At 48.1% G+C, this 24,903-nt stretch overlaps 1 protein-coding gene across 3 annotated transcripts in view; it reads right to left on the bottom strand.

Annotated features, from left to right (window-relative positions):
• Positions 1–349: 349 nt before the first annotated feature.
• Positions 350–24,903, bottom strand: part of Gan (gigaxonin) — a 47,964-nt gene continuing 23,410 nt past the window's right edge. The window contains exons 2-12 of one of the 3 annotated variants that reach the window (XR_013051328.1): positions 23,204–23,318; positions 19,448–19,798; positions 15,786–16,003; positions 15,539–15,660; positions 12,693–12,805; positions 11,788–11,937; positions 10,294–10,430; positions 9,528–9,656; positions 9,340–9,432; positions 1,691–1,800; positions 585–1,606 (exon numbers count right to left, since the gene is read on the bottom strand). Coding sequence is in view for 2 of the 3 variants with exons in the window: in XM_006986344.4 (XP_006986406.2) it covers positions 1,425–1,606; positions 1,691–1,800; positions 9,528–9,656; positions 10,294–10,430; positions 11,788–11,937; positions 12,693–12,805; positions 15,539–15,660; positions 15,786–16,003; positions 19,448–19,798; positions 23,204–23,318 (1,627 nt within the window). In the remaining variant the exon portion in view is untranslated. Of the gene's footprint in view, positions 1,607–1,690; positions 1,801–9,339; positions 9,433–9,527; positions 9,657–10,293; positions 10,431–11,787; positions 11,938–12,692; positions 12,806–15,538; positions 15,661–15,785; positions 16,004–19,447; positions 19,799–23,203; positions 23,319–24,903 lie in introns of all 3 variants that reach the window. The other 2 variants (XM_006986344.4, XM_042277754.2) reach the window with 2 other exon arrangements.

Below are 24,903 nucleotides of genomic sequence, written 5' to 3'. Positions count from 1 at the left end.
TAGAAGAAATTTCTGTTCTCCAATTTATAACCAAAGGATGTACTTATACATTGAGCAGTCACTAAGATATAATGTTGCCTCTTCTAGCCATTCTCTAAAGAAACTTGTAGAAAACAATTAGAAATGAGGAACTCTATATCAAGTTGACAAGAAATTCGATATTGCATACAGCTCACACTATCAAGTAAGTAATGGAGTGCACTCAAGTCCCTGATTTCCCACCAAGGTGGCACAGACTGAATGAAAACAGACTATCTTACAAGATAAAGTCCACCATCTACAGAATTTCTTTACTATGGGAATGGGAAGGAGAGAAAGAGTAGAGGACACTAATGGGAAGAGAATGAAATTAAGTTGAGGTAGTTTATTCTACCAGCCAAACATTACTGGGAGTGAAATTCATCTAAAACTCCTACCAGTGGGAGCAGCCTGTCACACAGACAAGATTCTAAACACACCTGCATTCGAAGACAAGTCTGTAAGTTCTAAGCAGCAGTAAACAGGACTCAGTGTGCTTTCAGACAGAGTATATGAAGTTTTTGATCCCTATGTACATTATCTGGACAGCTTTGTTTTTTTTTTTTAAAGTGTTCCATTATTGTTAGTTGCAGCAGATTTCTATCATTTGCCCAACTCTACAATCTCCTCTGCGCTAATAGCCTGGAGTATAGAAAGTGGTTTTGCTTTTCCAGGTGGAAAGGAAGAATGGTACAAGCTCCCTCCCGAGCTGACAGTGCCCGCCTGGAACTCTCTCATGTCGCAGGGACTTTTACGGTGAGCGTTCCTTTAAGCTCACATCAGGGCTGCAGACTTGAGCTCCTCGGGTGACTGAGTCTTTACTAAGACAGACTGTGGCCAGAGAGGAGTTTTATCTCAGTTTCAGTTCATCAGAATATAGTTCTTCAAGAGTCTTTAGACAGCACTAGTAATGAATGGGAACTAACTGGCACGAGCCTCAGTTTACTGAGTGGGGACAGGCATTCTACCCCTCCACACAGTACAAGGACAACCTTGTCTGCTGGGTACACTGGTTTGCATATATGGATTCTGTTGTTTGTTTACCACAGCACACACACTAGGACACAGTTAGTAAGAGTTCCCTTCTGGGAAAATGCACCTTAGGGCTTTAACTTTGATATTTCCCATGACACCAACCCCCCTCTCCCTCCTCTTGACACTCACTAGCCTCCACGGTTTACCAATGCATCAGGCTGGAGGAACTGTTCCTCCCGGGTAGTTTTTCAACAGTTACATGGTCTCCAGACAAGAGCAGAAGGCCAAGCTTCTAAGCATTAAAAAACCACCGAAGAGTAACCATACTGAAACCCAGCACACAGCAAGATGGAGCTGCTTCTCGGCACTTGCTGACGTCCAGCCACGTGATGCGCTTGGGGCAGGATCTCGCTTTTGGCTCCTCTTCCTCTTCAAGGGGAATGGACCCGGATGCGGAACAAGCCTTGCTGCAGCTGCAGGCGGAAGAGCTTGCAGTTGGCTATGCGCAGAGCCGCACAGCCGGTGCGTCGGAGGTCGGATGGCAGGAGCGGCTTCGTGTGGTGCCAGGTACCCGTGCTTCTCTTAAACTCACGCACATAGTCATAGTTGGTACCTAAACCCAGAGAGGGAGCAGAGCTGAGCTGGTGCACCTGAGCCACCGGGAGCCGTTCCCAAGAAACCGCGGCAGCTTGCTCACCTGTGTCAAGGTCTCCGATAACATAAATACTGGCTCCTATGGGGACAGCTCCATAAACGAAGGACGAACTGGCAGGGATGCACAGGTTCTGATCGTTAAGATAGATCCACCTGAAAGCAAGGCCGACAGACACAACTCAGGGAACCAAAGGACGAATGGCATGCTCAGGAAGACAAAGAGGTACAATGCAACTTGGCACTGCCCCTCTTGACCCCACTCCACCTGCAGGACCCTTGGCTGTGGTTACTGTCCAGACGGACAGCAAAGGCTCAGACGTAGTGACGCCCACAGAGTGGGACTGCCTCTGCTGAGCACCACAGCTCCTGGGACTCATTCATGTGTGGCTTACATCACTCACATACTATTGCTCCCCCCAATTTAAAATTTTAATTGTGTGTGTATATCTGTGTGTCTGTGTGTAGGTATGTGCATATGAGTGCAGTGCCCACGGAGGTCAGAGGTCAAAGTCAAAACTCCTGGAACTCCCTGATGTGAGTGCTGGGAATTGAATCCCAGTCCTCTGCAAGAGCAGCAAACGTCTTAACCACTGAGTATCTATCTCTACAGCCCAGGAGTATGCTTAGTGCTAAAGTCCCATCACACTTGCTAGCATTCACCTGGACGCCTTCTGGCTTGGGCTGCTGTAGCTACAATGGTCAGGGACATTAGATGAGTCTTGTTTGGTTCTGGTTTTGGTGGACTTATAGAACTGCTGAATTCTGCAGACAGGGCATGTGCCATGTAAGTGATGAGAAAATGTCCCTCTTACCCCAAATACAATGCTGCTCTGTTTTCTAGTTTGTGAGGCCTGGGAATCCCAGCTGCTCGTGCCCACTGGGTCTTGGTGCCCTCAGTCCTTTGAAGACTGTGCCATTGTGCCAGTGAGAATTTCCTTAAAGTCTAACTATGCTAGGTATTTTGGCATGAGCTTACTGGCTAATTCATGTACCTTCTTTTGCAAAAATGTCCATTCAAATAAAAATAAGATAAGCCCTTAAAAAAAATCTAAAAAAAAAAAAACAAAAAAAAAAAAAAACCCAACCAAAAACCTGATTAACCTTCAAGTATCAAAGTCAGGAAAGACAGGGGCTATCACAGGCTAAGGGACAGCAAGGAAACACAGCTCCTGTCGGCAACTGGACCCCAGGCTGAACTGAGGCAAGGGACACGTTGGTGGAAAGCGGTGACACTGAGCAGTCTGTAATTCAGCTGGTACTGAACAGCGTTGACATCTGTACTCTGGTCAACGCGGGCACTGGCATTAGAAGTTACATGAATGGCTTATGGGAATGCCTTGACTTCCTGAAACTTTTCTAGAAGTCTAAATTACTGCAGGGGCTCGAGAGATAGATGGCTCAGTGGTCTAGAGCACTTGTTGCTTTTGCAGAGGATCCAAGTTCAATTTCCATCACCCACACGGTGGCTCACAGGCATCTGAAATTCCATTTCTAGGGGATCTGATGCCCTCTACTGACCTCCACAGGCACACATGGTATACGGATTACACAGGCAAAGCACTCCTAAACATAAATAAATATACACAACGACTGCAAACAGAGGTGGCTCAGCTGCTGAGGTGTCTGCTGCTCAGCCTGTTGCCTCAGTTTGATCCTTGGGAATCTACCCTGTAGAATCAACTCCTGCAAAGGCTGTTCTCTGACTTTCATGAGACAGATAAAATCCAGGCTTTGCCATGCAGTGATGTTCACTCAGGACACCGTGGCCCATTTCCCACTAATAGCTTACAGGCATGCCAAATCATAGCCCGTGCCTAAGCGGCCTTGAGGCCCCACTGTCCAGGACGGTGCATGCAGTTCGGTGGACACTTTGCCTACCCACTCTGCTGCACAGCAGCTAAAGAGCCAGGGTGGCAGGTGAGTGAACTCTGAGGTCAACCACCGACACAGAAACATCTCACATGGAGTATTACTCATTCCAACGAACGCTTCCCTGACTGTTACGAAACAGGTAGCTTCCTTATTTTGAATTCCAAGAAACAAGGAACCAAGTTAATGGTCCAAGATTATAAAACAAAGCTAAGCCCCCACCATATTTCCCTTCCCTCCCCTTCTCTGTCTCACCTTCCCTCTTCCTTTCTCTTTCTGTGAGACGGGGCCTCGGCTGGTCTCCAATGTGCTAAGCTGCCAAGGACGATCTTAACTTCTGATCCGTCTACCTCATGAGTGCTGGCCAACATCCCCGGTTTATACAGAGGATGGGCCTGAGAGCTCCATCATGCTCTCTTCTGAGCCACATCCCCAGCTTATGATCGGGTGGTTTGCTGGGGCTAGGAATATGGAATTTGGCCTCACACATTAAGTATGAATTCTCCTTGCTTAGCCATATCCCAGCCCAATGCCCGCTGCCATCCCTTGTCAATGACTATATACATTATTGCATTTTCTCTGTTTAGGTTGCTGGTGTGGTTTCTGCCTCCAGGCTAGACCGTGACTGAGAGCGATGAGGTCACGAGCAGGGTTCATGTCCCTACTCACACCTTCCCAAGTCTTACTAAGGCAGCTGAAGAACTCTGCTTTGCAACCATCAGATCCAAATGGGATGACATGGTCAGCAAGGGCAGGCAGTGTGGAGTTTCTACAGGATATCAGAATGACCAACACACGGTCATACATGGCTGCACAGGTGAGCTGCTGGCCCCACCTTCTAAGACTGAGGCAGAGGAACTTCTCTGTAGGTCCTTGCAAATAGGATGAAGAGAAAACAGCAACTAGCTCAACAGCTGCAGAGCAAGGCCTGGGATGAAAAGACACACCACATCTGGACAACCCAGGACACACCACATCTGGACAACCCAGGCACCCTAGAGAGCTGAGGACACTGCACACTGCCTTCCTCCCCGACTCTGCGTCCTAAGTTTTCAGTAGGTGTTGATGTTGGCTTGAACTAGAGGTTCTTCCGTTCTGGTCTTTTGAGTACCAGGGTTATAGTGTGTTCTACCATGCCCAGCCATTTCTACCTTCTCTCAGTGAACTGAACGGGGTGACAGGCTTCACACGCCTGCACTGTTTCTACCAATTCCCCTGGGATACAATGGGTTTCTCGTCTTTGGAGGGCAGGAGAGTTCCAGGGATTTACTTAGCCCTTCCTGCCACAATGGCCCTCAACCCGAGGTCCGCAGCAGCTGTCCAGGTGTCAAGCATCCCTATTCAACTGTACACTCAAAGATGAAAAGGTGGCGCCAGCGGCGGCGGCGGCGGCACACACAGCTTCAAAGGTAACACAAGGGTCACGTGTCAAGGCAGGAAACTCAGGCAGAAGCCAAAGGCCAGGACTCCCTGGGAAAGGAAGAGGCCACAGAGATGCCCGGGCCTCAGGCCACTCAGCAGACACTAAGCACAGCAGGGCACTCACCCTGCAGAAACCTGGGGAGGGAGAATGTGTGTGGAGCACTGCTCTGAGATGTGGAGAGAGTCCACAGCGGGGTGCAGAAACCTGGGGAGGGAGAATGTGTGTGGAGCACTGCTCTGAGATGTGGAGAGAGTCCACAGCGGGGTGCAGCAGGAGAGAAGGTGGGTGGGTGCCCAGGAGACCCCCTGTCGAGTGTGAAAGGTAAAATGTGGCAGTGACATGAGAGTGAGAGACCCGAGGGCACCTTGTCAGAGTGTGGGGACAACTAGGAAGACAGCAGAGAGACAAAGCAAAGGACACAGGAACTTCCAGAAAGAGAGAAGTCCCTGCTTTCCACATGTCTCCATGTGTCATTACCATGACTTGGGAGTAAGGTTTGGCCTTTTTTTAAAAAAATTCAGAAACCACAGAAAATAGTAAGATAGGGCATTTTTTCCAGGAAAGTTTTAACCTAAAAATAGGGAACAAAGACAGGAAAGACAAGAGATTACTTACAATCTGAATGGTCTGCAATCTAACGCAGACTGCTCGTCTGGCAGCAATTTCCACAGCATGCAGAGAGAGCTCACCCGGGAACTCGGCCCCACTGCTGGGCGGTGTCTTTCTGCCAGCATTTACGGGAACAGAGTGAGGCCAGTGGGGTGGGTACACTGGAGGACTCTGCAGCCAGGATGCCAGGTCTGCTGCATGCTCACCCCCCTGTGCTCTGGTGTCCTCCCACGGAAAATGGGACAGGGCAGTGTCGGTGCCTCAGAGGGGAACAGAGGAGCCCGGGCAGCGACTGTGCAGCATCTGGTTTTGCTCATGTTCAGTGTTTTACAAATGTGCAAGCGTCCTGTGTGTCACTGACAGGAAGTCTTAGCAGCTGCTTTACTGTTTATAAACTACACCGGGGAGCCTGGGAACGCAAAGGCTGCAGATGTATGCATTTTATCTGAAAACAACAGCAACAAAAACCCCCGTGAGACCGGGCTTCTCTGTGTAACAGCCCTGGCTGTCCTGGAACTCACTCTGTAGAGTGGGCTGGCCTCAAACTCAAAGAAATCCGCCTGCCTCTGCCTACTGAGTGCTATGATTAAAAGTGTGCGTCACCACTGCCTGGTGAAAAAAATTTTTTTTTAAGATGAAGGGTGTGGTGGTTTAAAAGAAAATGGTCCCCAAAGGGAGTGGCACTATTAGGAGGTGTGGCCTTATTAGAGTAGGTGTGGTCTTGTTGAAGGAAATGCGTCACTGTGGAGGTGGGCTTTGAAGTCTCATATGTTGAAGCCATGCCCAGTGTCTTAGACCACTTCCTGTTGCCTGCAGATGTAGGACTCCCAGCTCCAGCCCCAGCACCATGTCCCGTGCTGATGATAATGGACTGAATCTCTGAACTGTAAGCAAGCCATCTCAATTACATGTTTTTCCTGCGTAAGAGTTGCTGTTGTTATAGTGTCTTTTCATAGCAATAGAAACCCTAACTAAGGAAAGGGTTTTACTTCTTTTGTGTGTGTCTGTGTATGTATTCATGTGTGATGGCGTACTTGCACTTGTGTGTAGGTCAGTGCCACGCCTGGCTCTCATGCGGGTGCTGGGACAGAATGAAGACCCGCATGGTTGAGCAGAGAGCGCTTTGCTCACTGACCCGCTTCTCCCCTCAGCCCCTTTGAAATACGAGAGCGGCGTTGGGAAGGTGGACAGTGGTCAAAAGTGCCGACTGCTCTTTCAGAGGACCCGAGTTCGGGTCCCAGCACCCATATCTGGTGGTCACGACAGCTTCGGGGGATCTCACACCCGCTTTTGACCTCCCTGAGCACACACACAGAGCACACATTCACACAGACACAGACACAAATAAATAATAAAAAATAAATGTAAAGTCAGGCATGATGCAGGGGCAGAGGTAGACAGATCTCTGTGAGCTCATGGCAAGCTTGAACTGTACAGAGAGTTCCAGGTCAGTCAGAGCTACAGAGTGAGACCCTCAAGGAAGAAGATTAAATACAGAACAAACCAACCAACTAACCAACCAAACAAACCAAATAGAAATAAACACACAGGAACAAAGGAGCACTGCTTTTACTCACAGGGCCATAGTTTCGTACTGAGAACAGGTAGTCAAGTTCATCAACAACAGACATGCAGCAGCCTGACTGGTAGGAATACCAAGCATGTCCCGGGACAGCCAGGAAGCTGGACAGTCAGAATGGAGTCCCACCCCCGCCAACAGACAAAAAAGAATAAAAAACGTAAGCAAATGACTTCAGACAAGTTGCAGCTCACGCTAACTACACACTGAGTCAGTCGTCACGGAAAAGGTTTGTGTCAGTGTTTTATCAAAAGCCAAACATGCTGCCATTGCCTGCTAATCCAGCGGGACAGACTGTCTTACACTCATCTGGGCAAGAGATTAATACACCGTTTCCTACTGCGGCAAGCAGCCCCCACACTGGCACATCAAAGAAGAAACGTAACACGCCTCTCCTCTGACATCCTTTATGCCCTCCCCCACACAGCAAACACTGTCTAAACTGCCTCATTTTCTGTCTGGTAAATTCCCCTGACAGTCTACCCTAATAATGGGAAGTAAAAGCATCTCTGATCATATCCTAAATGGGAAAGCACGTGATGGATCAGGCAACATTTATACGATGTCTAACACCCTGTATCTGTTCATTATTCACCCCGAGCTCAAAGACAGGAAAAGAGCCGCTGTCTTATGGCGCCCCCCTTTGGTTACATGACGGAAGCACATAAGATCAAGCACGATCTTCCCCTGGGAAATGAACAGGCCACTGCAGTGAGAACACTGCCTCGTGCTTAGGAATGGGCAAGTGTGTGAGAGGAGGGAACAGGACCTACCAGAGAAGGACGCTGTGGCCTGCCAGGCATTTTTAAAAAGGTTTTTCTTAAGCTGGGCGGTGGTGGCACACACCTTTAATCCCAGCATTCGGGAGGCAAAGGCAGGCAGATCTTTGTGAATTCGAGGAACTCTATAGAGCGAGTTCCAGGACAGCCAAGACGTTTTTACAGAGACACCTTCGCCCCTCCCCTGGCCAAAAGGATTTTCTTTTTACATTTATTCATTTACTGTGTGTGTGTGTGTGTGTGTGTGTGTGTGTGTGTGTGTGTGTGTGTGATGACTGACAAGCTGTGTGGAAGTCAGAGAACAACTTGCGGGGATCAGTTTTCTCTTTCTATCTTGGGGGTCCAGGCAATTGAAATTCAGGTCATCAGGCTTGATGACAAGTGCCTTTACCTGCTGAAACATTTCTGGTCTGTCAGTGTTTCAGTATCTCAGACACCAGCTTAAGTGACATATGATGGAGTGTCTGATGCCAGCCAGGTTTGATGCTGGAGGATAATACGGCTGGCCACATGGACCTTGCCCTATATACATTCCCGGTAGCAGTTACACAGTCAGGGAGATGTTCAGAGTACTCGGGATCAAGGACTGAGGAGTGTGCTGAGCCTGGCAGATGAAGGCTTTTAACAGGTAAGCTGTCGTTTTGGAAAGGACCAAGTTAACCAGAAGGACAAGGGGCATTTCAGGCAGCCTGGCACTGAGCTAGCCAAGGGTTCAGTGTGGAGCCTCTGGGCGGACAGCAGCAGAAAAAGCAGATGAAGGCCCTGTCATAAAAGGCCACCTACGGACAGGTGTGATGGTTCTCGCCTTTAACCCTAGCACTTGGGAGGCAGAAATAGGCGTGTCTCTGAGTACTGATGCCAGCATGGTTGACATACTGAGTTCCAGGACAGCCTGGCCTACATAAAGAGACGCTGTTTCAAAATAATAATAATAATAATAATGATGATGATGATGATGATGATAATAATAATAATAATAATAATAATAATAAAAACTTTACCCTAAAAGCTAGTGACCAATTATAAGCTACTAAGGTCAAGTGTGTGCTAAGTTCCAGGTTCCATGATGTTTCTTTAAGTTACTATGGTAGTTTGAATAAGAATGGCCCCCTTAGGGTCATATATTTCAACACTTGATCCCCTGTTATTGGAACTGTTTAGGAAGGACTAGGAGGTGTAGCCTTGCTGGAGGTGGTGTGTCACTGGGGGTGGGCTTTTTGGTTTTAAAAGACTGGCCATTCCCATGCTCTCTCTCTGCCTCCAATTTTCAGATCAAGATGTGAGCTCTCAGCTGTTCCCACCACCATGCCTTTGTTCCACTGTCATGGATTCTAGCCCTCTGACACTGTAAACCCAATTAAATGCGCTCTTTTATAAGTTCCCTTGGTCATCATGTCTTATCACAGCAATAGAAAAGCAACCAAGGCACCTACCAACTTCTGAAGTCACTGAAAAAACATCTAACATGTACTGGTCATACTCCCGAAACAGAATTCAGTGAAGTCACTGGAAGCTGAGACACATCTCTGGAAGCACAGAGGGCCAGGACAGGTGTGAGGGCCTTGAGACTGTCCAATTCATGGAGGGAGAGAACCGGGGCGGAAGCCTCAAGACTGCTTACCTCTTAAATTCATCATGATAGAACTCAGACTTGCAGGTGACCATCTCGCTGCCCTGGATGTCCTCTCGACTTCTGACTCCTCCAAACACGTACAGCTCCATGGCAACCCCGCAGGCCACTGCTCCAAACCTGCAGGGCCACAGAACACAGGTGCTGGCTTAGACCTCAGGGCCTCAGCCCCAACTCCTTACTCCGCGTTCTTCCGTTGTTGGTCTTTTTGAGACAGGGTCTCATTACGAACTCAGGGTAGGCTGGAACTCACTGTGTGGACCATACTGGCCTTGAACTCACAGCAATCCTCTTGCCTCAGTAGTCTCTCAAGTGCTATGATAACAGGCATGTGCCACCATGCCCAATCCAATTGCTTTTGTCTTTATGTGTACAGGCACACGTGGAGGCCCAAGGCTGACGTCTGTAGTCATTCTTGGATTCCTTATTCATTAAGGCAAGGCCTCTCAATTGAACCCACAGTTTGCCAATAGGGCTAGTCCAGCTAGCCAGCTTTTTCAGGAACCCTTGCCTCTGCCTTTCCAGTGTGGGGACTGCCTGACATTTACTCCGGTACTGGGGATCTGAACTCGGGTCCCCACACTTGGGCAGCACACCACACACTTGAACACTGAGCCACCTCCCCAGTCTTTACTTCTTGTTGTGACTGCAATGCCATGTTATACGTGCATATGGGCCTTCTGTTTTCCGAGACGCCATACTCGGAGGCTTCAGATACATCAACAGTAGCACACTGACAGGCACACACTCGCCTCACCTCCTCTCTTTCAGTGGACAAATGGCAGTCCACTGCTGGGTCCGCGGATCGTAACACTCCACAGACTCAAACAGTTTTCCATATGATCCTCCACCCATGGCATAGATTTTCTTTTTCATAGCTGCATAGCAGCCAATCTGAAAGGAAAAAAAAAAAAAACAGTGGTGGGGAGAGGTACCATTTGTCATCAGAACTGGATGAACAGAGAGCAAGTGACCAGAGAGCAGTCACATGTAGGACAAGTTCCGACTCCTCACAGCCAAACAATGACGTCCCCTCTCATGACCCCCCAGGGCTTCAGAGATGGAAAGAACTGGTGATACGTACTAGAAATCCCCAGAAAAGGAGTCTTCTTCCATCTTTGGCAAAGAAGCCATAACTATACTTTCTTTACTTCTTGTGGGGCCATGCTGGGCATGGAGCCCAGACCCTTGAACATGGCAGGCCAGTGTTCTGCCATCACACTGGACCCCAGCCCATAATCCTATACAATATCTTTTTGATGGCTCTCTGCTTCCACCATGTAGATTCTGGCACCAGTACTCCAGTCATCAAGCTTGGCAGCGAGCACCTTACCCACTGAGCCCCACGTTTACCTCGTGATGTCCCCATAATCTAACTTTTCACAAGAGCTTTTAAACACCGGGGATGTAGACAGTGGCCCAGCACTAGCTTGGTATGCACAAGCTGTGGGTTTTGTACCACACTGGGTGAGACGGGGGAGTGAAGGGAGTTTCCAGAACTTATCTCCCTTAATCAGTATCTGAGCTCCCGAGAAATAAGAGTTTTGGACCAATAAGCTGCTCAACTGCTGTCACAATTGTCTAGTTGGATGGGTGCACAGTAAGAGAAGACAGGATATCCATGACATGAACCAGAGTCACAGCCAGATGGACTGATGGACAGCTCTGCCTGTAACCTGAGACTAAGTGAGAGAGGCTCGCAGGAGGCAGCCACGGCAATGGGAGAGATCAGGCTAGCCACCAAGTATCTTCTACAGACCCTGCAACACAGCCCTGCTGCTCGGAGGCAGACGGACACTCGCACAGGCTCTCTCCTGTGATGTGACTGCTGACGTGAAGTCGAGCTGCCAACAGAGAGAGCCAGCATCCTAGAGCCTGACCCTCCCAGCATTTTTCAAAGGCAGGCTTAGGAAATGAAGAGCTGTGCTGGGGAGCACTATGTGAGGCCCCAGGGGCGACCAATCCTTCCTTCCTTCCCACTGCAACAACCGAGCCCAGTAAGAGACACTGACTTTGAAGTCAGCTTGGAAAGAAGCCAGATGCAGCAGATGTTGCACTCACCTTTCTTTCTTTCTTTCTTTTTTTTTTTTTAAAGATTTATTTATTTATTATGTACACAGAAGAGGGCACCAGGTCTCATTACAGATGGTTGTGAGCCACCATGTGGGTGCTGGGAATTGAACTCAGGACCTCTGGAAGAGCAGTTGGTGCTCTTAACCTCTGAGCCATCTCTCCAGCCCCCTGCACTCACCTTTCTAACCATGGTCAAGTCGGGTTGCTTCGTCCAGGTTTTTGAATAAATATCGTAACACTCCATGGAAATCAACTCCCGGTCACCATCCTCCCCTCCGAGAATGTACAGCATCCCATCTATCTCCACGATCCCAAAGTTGTGTCTTGCCTGGAAAGACATCACAAACCTTTGTAGGAGAAAGTGGATATTCCACATGTACTAAATGTCACAGACATTGTTTTATTCCAGCATTCCAGCAAAGAGGAGCCTTCTTTATACTGTTTTTCCTTGGAACACCTCCTCATTATGTGTGGCTTCCTCAGCACCACAGACAGATCAGTCACTGCTCAGGACCAGGGACAAAAGATGCAGGCCCATCAGCAGAGATGCTGAGCTTAACCTACAGAACTCAGAAGAACGCCTACCTCCCAAGACAACTGACTCAGTGGCATTGATTCTGTGCAGTTATGGGCAGGCAGGAGACTGTGAGAGACAACAAAAGCCAGGTAGTGTAGACTATCTGTGGCCAGGATGGGCAGCATGGAGGACGGGGCATGCCAGATTATCAGGAATTCCAGAAGTATGAGGTGCTTATCATTCACCCGCAGCCCAAACAGAACCGAAACAATCCCTGGCTTGTGGAGTCTCTGTAGGAACATGAAAAACCAGCGTGTGCAGAGGTGGGGAACACCATAAAGAAAGGAAGGCAGTGGGCAACAGTAAGGGAGGTGGTGCTATGCAGGAGGCCAGAAGGAGGCGGGGGGGGGGGGGGGGGGGGGGGGGAGGCAGGAGAGGGAGATTAGGGGAAGCAGGGCTCCAGGCAGGCGCAGGCCAGGCTGCCTCTTCTTTCCCTACACTAGACCCACACCAATAAAAGTGCCAAGGAGAAAAGAAACACACCACGGAGGCCAGCTGCACCGTACCTCATTCATGGGAGGAAGAGCAGTCCATGTGTTGGCGTCTGGGTCATACTTCTCTCCCGAGCTCAGCGTCTGCTTATTTTCATCTTGGCCCCCCAACACAAACAAAAACCCTTCTGAAAAAAAGCACAAGGACAAACAGGACACCTTCAGCATGTGCTATGGCGCACTCAGAGCTCCCTCCTCAACCCCGACAGTCTTCTTGTTTCTCGGTGACAGATCCAAACTTATCAGTCACTCTGGCCATTCTACTTCAGTCAACAGTCTTTGAGGTGATTCTCACCCTACATGAGGAGAAGAAAGGTGATGCCCCTCTTTCGTCACAGGCAGCTCAGGGCCACCTCAGTCCATTACATTATTCCCTAGCTCTGTGAGTCTCAAGCAGCATAAGGCCTCCAGTCCACATCTATTCTCAGGATCACAGGGATACTCGGCACAGGGCACTTGACATTCAAAACAGAACACAAGACTCACTGTTGAGCCTGCTACTCGGGTAGTGGCGGAGGAAAGCTCAGTAATGGAGTACATGGCCAGCACAGACAAGGTCTGGAGTTGTATTCCCAACATTGTAAAAATGGGGGAGGGAAAGAATAAGTAAGTGGGCCAGCTGGAACCGGTACTCACTTGCTTTTTAAAATTACATTTGACACGATGCACACTCTCTCGGTAAGTGCGGCTCTCCCTCCCCAAAGCTGCTGCTGTCTGTGGCAGACAGAGGCTAGTGCAGAGAGCACAACTGGCCAAAACGCAGGAAGGAGATGATCGAGGGGTGCCCTGCCCTAACTGGGGCATCTACAACACAAGCCCTGCATCTAAGGCTCGGGGGACATCATGGAAGAGAGGGTGGAAAGACTGTAGGGGACAGGTGGCTAGGACAGCTGCTGCAAGGCAGTGTCTTTTAGACAGGACAGGGAAGCTGCACCAGTGAACTGTCAATCTGGTTGCCTGAACAAGACCACAGCAGTCCTCACGCCCGCCAGCATAGATGGGAAACATTTCGTAAGGCTCCACATGCTTCTAGATGACGCACTAGAGGCAGTCAATGACTACTGAGGGAGAATCCGTTTTCTCCAGGGATGAGCCCCTGAGAGGTTTCCCAATCCTAAATGGTCAACCCTAGACACATGTACATATTGACAACACTAACTGACTCAGGAGATTTTGTATATATATATATATATATACTTACAGAAGAGGTCATTCATTTGAGATGGGGTCATAGTGGGACATGGAAGAGTTGTAGAGAGCAGAGGGAAAGACAGGAATGTACCATTATATTTATATGTATGGCATATGTATGGCATTCTCAAAAAATTAAAATTAAAAAAATTTCAAGTGTGTGTGTATGTGTATATGTGTATGTGCACATGTCATGGATCACATATGAAGGTCAGAGAACAACTTGTGAGTCCCAGGGAACGAACTCAGGTCCTCGGTGTGGTAGCAAGTGCCTTTTCCCACTGTGGCCAGCTTAACTGACTTAAACCTCCTGCTTGTCTAGGAAATTCCAAGCTTGAACTCACTTTTGGAACAAGAGTATTTTCCTGTGACTATCAGAAACACCTGTAAAACCTCTACTGAAGAAAAAGAGCACCTTCATCCAAGCTCCAGACTACCTGTCATGTTGCAAGGCATTCATTATTCCTACAAATAGGAGCATCCAGCACAGCCTCTCAGGCACATCAAGAAACGTGCTCTCATGGAGTTCAGGAGCAAAAGCCAACATTGCTGCAAAGACCTGAAGTACTGGACAACCAGAGAAGTCAAAGCAGCAACACCTGCCACCACCCTGAAAACACACAACTACTAAATGACCTCACACCGAACAACCCCGAAAACACACAACTACTAAATGACCTCACACCGAACAAAGATTCCCAGAGAAGCAGAAATCAAAACATCCCATGGACGCAATAGTAGATTCTCAGAGCCAAAAAGTCACTGAAGATAAACCAAAAGCAGTCATTAACTCTGCCACAGAGAGACAAAGCCAGAAGCAGAGAACAGAGGGGAAAGGTCTGACGTGCCTGACGAGACTTCTAAGAGCAGAGGCAACATGGGGAGACAAAACAGATGAAGAAGAAAAAGAGCAGGCGAAATGCCTTAGCAGGTAAAAGAGCTTGCTGCAAAGGTTGACAACCTGAATCTGGTCCCTGGAACTCATATGCCACCATATCAGGTGGTGATGGAGCCCAGACCCAGGGCACTCTGCCATCTGAGTGTAGTGGGTAGTCATTTCAGCTTGGATCTGGAAGTTCCAACCCCCATTGAGACTCTGGCAACTGTCACGCCTACGATGCGGGGCCAGGGGAGGTGCCTGGAGACCCGAGAGCTGGATGGGCCAGCGCTCTCTCTGTGCGCTCTCTCTGTGCCGGGACCCTGAGCTGTGGAGGTGGACTGAGCAGAGCTCCAGAGAACACCGCTGGACTGTGATACATTTTTTCTAGACCCTGCGACCTACCTATCACTTAATTTGTGAGTTACACCATTAAATAAATATCCTTTTAACTACGTGGAGTGGCCATAATAATTTCACCAACATCTGGCACCCAATGTGGGGCACGAACCCACGACCCTGAGATTAAGAGTCTCATGCTCTACTGACTGACCAATATCTGAGCCATACCCCCATCTTTTTTTGGGGGGCAGGGACAGTATGCAACTACATATCCCTAACTGACCTAAATTTATTATGTAGACCAGGCTGGTCTCAAACTCACAGAGATCCTTCTGCCTCTGCTTCCCAAGTTCTGGGATTAAAGGCGTGTGGTACCACACCAGGCAAAATCACATCTGTGTTATCTGCATAACCCTGAGATGACATGTGACTTGGTCAGCGCATACCACACCTGCTGAAAGAACGCCATGGTTAATTCTTGGCATGCTCAGAGGAGCCAGTTCAATCCACAGCTGCCGATTAGGGTCGTAGAGAGGGCACATACATCGCATGGCGGCCGTGGGTTTCCGTGAACTAAGGAAATAATACATAATTGATGTTTTACAGTTCTGCTCATAACATCCACTGTCGAAGTCAGTAGTCTACAGATGGTTAAACACTTCAAAACACACCCCTCTCCCAAGGCCCTCCACACTCACACTCTCTCCTCCCCTCCAATGGTCACTATGCACTCTGAGTAGCCTCTGGGCTTGAAGCTGGCGAGCATGGCCTCCCCCTGCTGCGGCTGGCTCAGAGGGATGTTGCTGCACTCTTTGACGATCTCTCGTACCAAGGGCTCGTTCAGCATCTGCTCCCGCAGGTAGCTGGAGTCCAGCCCCGAAACCCACAGTGCTGACATGACATCCTTCATGTGGACCTGCAGAAGGGAGGAGAAGGGACAGGAGAGGGATGACACAGGTCTTCTGGAACACACTTCCTGACTCTCAGTAGATGGTGGCTGCTAACATCACTGCCTGAATATGTACACCAGCCTCCTCTTCTGCTTTTCTTCTTTTAAAAAAGAAAAAGACGGCTGGGCGGTGGTGGTGCACGCCTTTAATCCCAGCACTCGGGAGGCAGAGCCAGGCGGATCTCTGTGAGTTCGAGGCCAGCCTGGGCTACCAAGTGAGCTCCAGGAAAGGCGCAAAGCTACGCAGAGAAACCCTGTCTCAAAAAACCAAAAAAAAAAAAAAAAAAAAAAAAAAAAGACGACTTAATTTTATTTTTACTATTTTATGTGTACAAGTGTTTTGCCTGCATGTGTGTCTGTGCACCACACACACGCTGGTGCTTGAAGAGTTGGTAAGCCTCCATGTGTGGCTGGGAATCAAACTCGGGTCCTTTGCAACAAGTGCTCTTAACCGCTGGGCCAACTCTTCAGTTCCAAATATTTTGTGTGTGTGTGTGTGTGTGTGTGTGTGTGTGTGTGTGTGTGTGTGTGTGTGTGTGTGTGCGCGCGCGCGCGCGCGCAGGTTCCTGTGGGCCAGAAGAGGACATCCAATTCTCTGGAGCGGGAATTACTGGCTGATGTGAGCTGCCCAATGTGGGTGCTAAGAACTCAGCTCAGGTCCTCTGGAAAAGCAGCAAATGTTCATAACTGCTGAGCCATTTCTCCAGCTCTCCCTTTTTAAATAAAACAGTAAAATTTTTTACTTTTAATTATGTGTACAGAGCATAGAAGGGGTGTCAGAGCTACTGAAGCTGGAGTTACAGATGTGGCTGTGAGCCATCTGGCTGATGTGCGTGCTGAGAACCCAACTCTGGTCCTCTGTACGAGCAGCAAGCATTCTTCACTGATCAGTCATCTCTCCAGGCCCCTTCTTTCTTTTGAGACAGGGTCTTGTTATGTAATCTAGGTTAGCCTCAAACCCACCATCCTCCTGCCTCCAAGCCCTGGGATTACAGGTATGTGCCACTCTGCCTTGCTCTCCTTTTTAATTTTTCTTGTTGTCCACAGTCTCTGGGAATTAAGGTTTAATTACAAAAAAAAAACAAAAAAAACCCCCAAAAAAACAAAAAACAAACAAAACAAAAAAACCAAAATAAAATTCATTCATATCGCAAAGTTCCAAAAGCCTTCCACACACCGAAGGGCCCCATGGCAGTGGGTAATCTGAGTGAAAGTGGCCACATTGCTTTATCTCACTGTCTGGACGGACTGTGACTAAGCCACACTCACGGAAGTATCAAAGTAGTGAGTACAGTATGGTAAACTTGGAAACAGATCAGCATTAATATTGTAAGAAAATCAGCAAAGCCAAAGGTAAGAAAAAAATATCCCCAGAATTGTGTAATAATTCCTGCAATGATCACGGTTCAAAACTATCTCATAGCTTTGGGTATTTTGGGTCTCAGGGGCCATCTCCAACACTTGGGCATGCTCTGGGTGATTCTGGCCAGAGACTCGATCTCAACCATCCAGTGGGTAAAGGTGACACCCTTGAGTAACTCAGAACATACTTTTCCATGCTTAGGGAATGGTCACCCTGAGCACCCTGAGCAAGAAGACCCTGAGCAGTGTCTCCTAGTGGCCTGTGAGTCTTTCCCTTCCTCAACTACCTAACATGGAGCAGGACACGAGGAGGCCTGACCGCAGCTAAGACCATAAGCGTGGTTTCTGAGTGTACACCCTCACAGGCTTACAAAATTTAACAACTATGAGATAATCACTAAGAACTGAGTCAGTCATCGCCAAGGACAAAGAACAGTGTAATCCTGCATCCCAAAATCTACTCTCTGAAACCAACCCAATACATTTCTTATTTGAAACAGGTAACTGGAGAGAGAGAAGAAGTGAAAACAAGCTCTATTCCTGTTGGATCCCAACGGGGACCTAAAGGCTGATGTTCTCGAAGACTCTCCCCAGGCGTCACTCCTGGACCTTCTCCATTCGGTTTTTGTTGTTATTTGTTCATTTATTACTTTTTAGACAGAATCTCATATAGCTCCAGTTGTCCTGGAGCTTACTCTGTAGACCAGGCTGACCTTGAATGCAAAGAGATCCACCTGTTTCTGCCTCCTGAGTGCTGGGATTAAAGGTATGTAATGCCTGACTTCCCTGTTTAACTTTTTTTCTTTATTAATAATTTTTTAATTCATTTTACATACCAATCACAGATCCCCCTCTCTTCCCTCCTCCTGCCCTGTTTAACTTTAATCACAATTTATTTCTTTTCTAAAAATTAATTAATTAATTTCACATCCCAATCGAAGCCCCCTCTCTCCCCAAATCTACTGTTTCTGTTCAGAAAAAGGCAGGCGTCCCATGGGTGTCAACAAAGCATGGCACATCAAGTTGTGGTAAGACTAAGCATTTCCCCGTGTATTCAGGCTGGGCAAAGTGACCCAGGATGAGGAATAGGTTCCCAAGAGCCAGCCAAAGCATTAGGGACAGACCCTGCTCCAATTGTTAGGAGTCCCACAAAGAGATCAAGGTACACAACTGTCACATACCTGTAGAGGGCTACGATTTATTTCTGTTAAAATCCAAGGCTCTCAGAGATCCTAGGCCTGACAACCATAACGTTAGCTCACCTCTGCAAGAGCTGAGAGTCAACCTCTGAGGCCCTAGGAAGCTGTAACAGCTGCAGGAAGGAACACTGCTGCCCACTGCTGCTAGAAGCTAGGATTCTAAAGGCTGTCAAAGGCCAGGACCACTGGTAATTAAAGCCCAAAGCAATCAGCCTCCACCCTGAGCATCTGAGCCACAAGTCTAACTGACTAGCCTGGACAAACAGACCCCTGGCTCTCAGGGCTGCGAATGTGAGCCTTTGGGTCTGTCCAGTACCTAGGCCTTGGGCACCTGAGGACCTGGGATTGCCAGCACCTGGGAAGAGCAGAGGATCTCAGTCAGATGACGGCTAACAGTCTGACAGCTTTAGCACTAGACGGAAGATGTTTTCTAGATATCCTTTAATTCACAGCTTGGTGAGTCTTTCAAGATGAAGAAGACAAAACTGCTATGATTTGTGATAAAATAAACAAAGGGCTGGCTCAGTTAGCGAAGTGCTCGCTCTCCAAGTGTGATGACCTGAGCCCCAGCTCCAGAATCCATGGAAAAACGCTGGGCGTGGTAATGTGCACCACGGCTGGATCCCAGGGCTGGATAGGCAGAAGCAGTGGATCTCTGGGCTTGCTGGCTAGCCAGTCCATCCGCATTGGTGAGCTCCAAGTTAAGGAGAGACTCAAGAGCTGGCTAGTGTTCCTAAGTGACATCATCGATGGTTGGCCTCCGCCTTCACACACACCCCTTCCATCACACAAAGTAAACAAACGCATTCATGAAAAGGGAACCCGAGGCCATGTCCTGAGTGGCAGGTACCTTTCTCATCTCTGTGTCATGTGCTATCCACCGAATCACTGCCTCGAACACGTATCTTTCATTGCCAACGTTCAGCTTCTCAAGGGAGATCACTTCTTTGAGCTTCTGCGGACTCAGCTCCAGGAACTCCTCTGTGTTGCTGACGTCTCGGAAGTGGGTCTCCAGGTACTCCGTGGCCAGGTAGTGCACGTGGTGCAGGCAATAGTGCAGCGCAAAGTCGCGGATGCCGATGCAGTTCTCTGCGGCAATGCAGCCCTCCAAGAACTCACAGCACAAGGTTTTCAGGTCCGTCAGCAGCAGCAGGTCAGCTGCCTGGACAACGTCCTGGATCGTATCTTCATTAAGCCTGATCTGTAAGAGTACCATAAACATTTTATATCTGAATGCAGACATAAAACCCAAACCACTAACCTAGTTCTGGTCCACAGGAAATTTCCAATTTTTTCTTTTTAATCTTTATTTTAAAAAATTTTTTTCTTTTTAATCTTCAAAGACTTATTATTAATTATGTGTATGTGCACACGAGTGTGGGTACCCAAAGGTCACAGGCATTGGATCCCACTGGAGCTGGAGTTACAGGTAGTTGTGAGATACCAACAGAGGTGCCAGGAACTGAACTCAGGTCCTCTGCAAGAGTAGGAAGCACTCCTAACTACTGAGTCATTTCTGTTGCCCTCAAATTCCCAAAGTTGTAGGTCAAAGACTCCTGGCAGTGTTCACCATACTGCACATCTTTCAAGAGTCTGAGGCATCAAGGGGCCTGCCTTCTCTCACAGCAGATGTGTGTAGCTTTTAGCCTGCCCACCTGTCCGGGCCTTCCCTCCCGTGCCAGCCAGCATGACCTACACTCCTCCCGTTGAGGAACCTGCCGTGTGCTCACATCTGCAACTCACACAAACACCTGACTGAGTGTTGAGGAAAGGCACTACTATTAGTGGGAATCGGAGTTATCTCCATATACATCAAGGTTCCTGTCTGCCAAGTGCTATGCCAAGCGGGTGCAAGCCACCAAAGCGGTGGCTTTGTACCTCCTCGGCAGCCTGTACTCAATGCCAAAGCATAGGGGCCTCCAACCACCTTCTGGAACAAATCCCTAATGGATAGGTTTCCCTCACTCGAGTCTACCTCTGCCCGGTTTTCTCCAGTGTCCTCACTGATGCTTCTCTCCCTGACTCACGCTTCTCCGTGCAACCGTAAGGCAATGCCACACCACAACTGAGCTCCCCGAGGCTTTGCGCTTTGCGGCTTTGGAAATGAGAGCTAGGGGTCCAGCACGAAACATTTTACCACATTCTATACAGATTTAAATAAGTGTTATTACCAATTGCCCTAGAAACTGAGCACAGAACTGTGGGAAGTAATATACTAAGTGAGGGAAATTTCCCGTGCTGGGGACATTACTTTTTCTTCTTTTTGTATCTTTGTTGTTGTTGTTGTTGTTTGGGTTTTTTGTTTGTCTGTATGTGTGCTGGCTTGTTTTATGTCAACTTGATACAAACTAGAGTCATCAGAGAGGAGGCAGCCTCAGCTGAGAAAATTCTTCCATAAGATCAGGTCACAAGCAAGCCTGTAGGACATTTTCTTAATTAGTGATTGATGGGGGAGGACCCAGCCCATTGTGGGCGGTGCCATCCCTGGGCTGGTGGTCCTGGGTTCTGTAAGAAAGGAGGCTGAGCAAGGCATGGAGAGCAAGCCAGTAAGCGGCACCCCTCTGTGGCCTCTACATCAGCTCCTGCCTCCAGGATCCTGCCGGGTGTGAGTTCCTGTCCTGACTTCCTTCATTGATGAACTGTAATGTAGAAGTATAAGTCAAATAAACCCTTTCCTCTCCAAGTTGCTTTGGTCATGGTGTTTCATCACAGCAGTAATGACCCTAAGACAGTGCGTGTGTACTTGACATCTCTGCGTGGGTGGGTGCGTACATGTTAGGATACCTGTGGAGGTCAGAGGACCACCATGCAGGTTCTTCAGAATGAACTAGGCTATCAGCTTTGGCAGCAGAGCCTTTACCCACTGAGCCATCTGTCCAGCCCTCCTCCTCCTCGGCTATTTCTATTTCTATTTTTTTTTTTTTGCACTGCTCGGGATGGAACCCAGGGCTTCCTGCATTCCAGGCAAGAGCTCTACTACCCAGTCACATCCTCAGCCCGAGAATGTCAAATTTAGTCAGAAGACAGGAAACAACTGCAGATACAAACCCATGATGAAACACTAAATCACATCTCATAAACCAAACAGCTAATTTGGAAGTTTATCAGAGCTTGAGTTGCCACCTGGATTCTAAAGTTTAAACGGGGACAAATTCTAGCAACCAGTCTGCAGACAGTCCCTGGGCTGCAGTGGACGCCTGCACAGAGCACGCCCTCATCACTGCTCATAACTGCGCTGACATCACCCTGCAAGTCAGACCTGGCTGGTCAGATACCCGGCTCCTTGCTGTTGTGGAGTGCTTCTAGGATCTCAGGGCCATGCCAAAATGACTCTAGCTTCGTTCATTTTAACCATCACACACACATGCACACCCACTGCCTTGTGCTTAGGGAAAAGAGTTTCCCCTAAACCATGTTTCCCTAATACTATGAAATCACACCACACACTTCAACAGGACTAGAATCTCCGAGTGTGTGGATAGAACAAATGCATTTAGAAAAGACAAGCAATTCACTCCAAACACTTAGAAAACTACTGGGAAAAACAGACCTTTCAGAAAAGGGGAGGTGGGGAAACAGAAGCGATGAAGAAGGGTCCAACGGAGAGGACAAGGTGTAAGATCTTGGAGAAAATGTGGCAGAACACACTTTCACACACCTACTCTGCTCTCTGGCCAATATACCAGAGACTCAAAAGAATCTTCTTTTCTTGTTTTTGTTTGTTTTTGTTAAGACAGTGTTTCTCTGTAGCCCTGGCTGTCCCGGAATCCCCTCTGTAGACCAGGCTGGCCTTGAACTCACAGAGCTCTGCCTGCCTCTGCTTCCTGAGTGCTGGGATTAAAGGCGTGCTTTTTTTTTTTTAAGATTTATTTTTATTTGTGTATGTGTGTGTGTGTGTGTGTGTGTGTGTGTTTGCACACGGAGGCCAGGAGATCTCCTGGAGCTGGAGTTCCAGATGGTTGTGAGCCACCGGCTGCAGGTGCTGGAGAGTGGACGAGTAACAAGCTCTCTGTACCTTCTCTGTAGCTCTGCTAAGCATCCTAAGAGTCCTGTGCTAGAACTTCAGTTACAGAAAGAGGAAAAGAAAGCAGTCCAGTCGCTTCCCACTTCGTGCCTGGGTGTTATCACATCTCCAGAAACAATGCGGCACAGAGAGGAGAGGGAACGCAGGAAGACAGGGCAGGGGAGGGAGAAACGCAGGACCACAGCGAGTACTAAAGGGTGGGTTTCAATGTAAGGTGCCTTTCACGGCAATGACCCACAGGAAACTGTTTCTACAGAACAAGTCCCAGTCCCCAGAGAAGCTCCTGTTTCCATGCAGACAGAGAAGGTTCTGACAGGGTGGAAGCCATGTGAGGTGAGATTCAAGACATGGTATCAAGAGTCAGCAGTGAAGGGTGCATCATGTCCTTCGACTCTCAGCCTAGAGGGTGGAACTCAGACGAGCATAAACTGGGATTTTTTAGGGACAGAGTCTGGAAGAACACGTATGTGGGGCCATCGCCGGGAAGATGCCAACAGATGCCCTTGATGGCAGATGACGTGACAGTACCGCTCTGAAAGCTGGGAAGCCTCTGCTGTGTCTGGACCCTGGGTCTCACCATACCTGCCCACTGAAGATGTAATCCAGGATCTCTCTCATAACCATTACCGATATCCCTTCAAGTTCAATCTTATAAGTGGATCCGTCATCTTTTGGAGGATTATAGTTTAACTTTGTCCTAAGAAAGGGAAAAAAATGTAAAATTTCTATGAACCAACAGAAACAGCTCTAAATATTTATGCACTAAACACTATAATACAACATGTACTGAGCAGTAAGTATACCTCCACTTAAGGAATTTAGCTTCAGATCAATACACACAGCTTTAGCATTGGTCCTAGTATATACATGTTACTTAATATTTTTAAGGGTTTATTTTTAATTATGTGCGTGTGTATGTGTGTCCACATGTGCAGGTGCTCATGGAGACCAGAGGCATCAGATCATCCGGGGCTGGAGTTCCGGGCTGTTCTGAGACAATTGATATGGGTGCCAGAAACCAAACTGAGGTCTTCTGCAAGAGCAGAAAGCCAGTGATACACAATGAGACACTGTCTTTAATTAAAAAAAAAAAAGTGCTGGAGAGCGGGCTCAGTGGTTAAGAGCACTGGCTGGCTGCTCTTTCAGAGGACCTAGGTTTGATTCCCAGCATCCACATGGCATCTCATACCATCTGTAACCCCAGTCCCAGGAGAGTGGAACCCTCTTCTGGTCTCTGTGGGTACTGCATGCATGTGACACACAGACATACATTCAGGCAAACATGTATACACATAAAAGAAAAATAAATAAAATCTCAAAAAAAGAGAAAAAGTTTAAAAAAAAGGAGAGATACATTAAGAAAATTAGAAGATTAATTCAGAAGGCTGAACATTTAAGAATAGGACTGCCTGGGAGTCAAAGAAAAAATACCTAGTAAGTACTCATGAGTGGAGAAAGACAGACTCAATCCAAGAATGCTGGGAATGGGGATGGATTCTTACGAGCTCTAGAAGGAAAACAGGCCACAAGGGAAGGAATGGGGGTCAGAACGGCTTCCTACTTTACAAATAGTAAGATGTAATACCAGAGAAAGCTTCAAGATTCTGAAGGAAAATAATTTCCAAGCAAGATTTTGACAACCAACCAAACTGTCTAAATGTGAGAAAAAGCCAGATGTGGTAGCACAAACTTCAAATCCCAGCACTTGAGAGGCAGAGGCAGGCAGATCTCTGAGTTGGAGGCCAGCCTGGTCTACAGAGTGAGTTCCAGGACAGCTAGGGCTACACAGAGAAACCCTGTCTCAAAAAAAAAAGACAAAACTGCAGGATAGAACAGAGGCATTTCCAGGTACACATAGTCACCAAATAATTTACCAACCTTCCTGAGAATACGGTTGGGAAATATGTCCCAACCAACCAAAGTAGTCAACAAAGAGAGAAGACACTGCCTGACAGAGACACGATCTGCACCGTGCTGGTGTACTGCCTGCCTCTCAGCCCAGGAAAGTGAAGGAAGCAAAGGGTGACTGTGACGAGCAACCCCTGGGTCACAGCCAGGTACCAGGACAGGTGATCTTCAGGAAGATGGAAGGCATGTATGTCTCCCAAGCACATAGAAAGCAGGTATTTGGACACTTTCTTCTCTCTGGCATGGAAATCCCTGACTACTTACTGATTCCAGTTTCTACTGAGCTAAGGATTTCCTGGGCCTCCCCTTGTGACACTGTAGAGTCTATCTGCATGCCTGGTACTAAAAACGAAGCTTCAGGCAATCTTCAGGCA

Source organism: Peromyscus maniculatus, chromosome 5 (genome assembly GCF_049852395.1).
Source record: "Peromyscus maniculatus bairdii isolate BWxNUB_F1_BW_parent chromosome 5, HU_Pman_BW_mat_3.1, whole genome shotgun sequence".
In the NCBI taxonomy this organism is placed as follows: Eukaryota; Metazoa; Chordata; class Mammalia; order Rodentia; family Cricetidae; genus Peromyscus; species Peromyscus maniculatus.
Note: the sequence above shows the minus strand (reverse complement) of the source record. Positions and strands in the feature narration are given on the sequence as shown.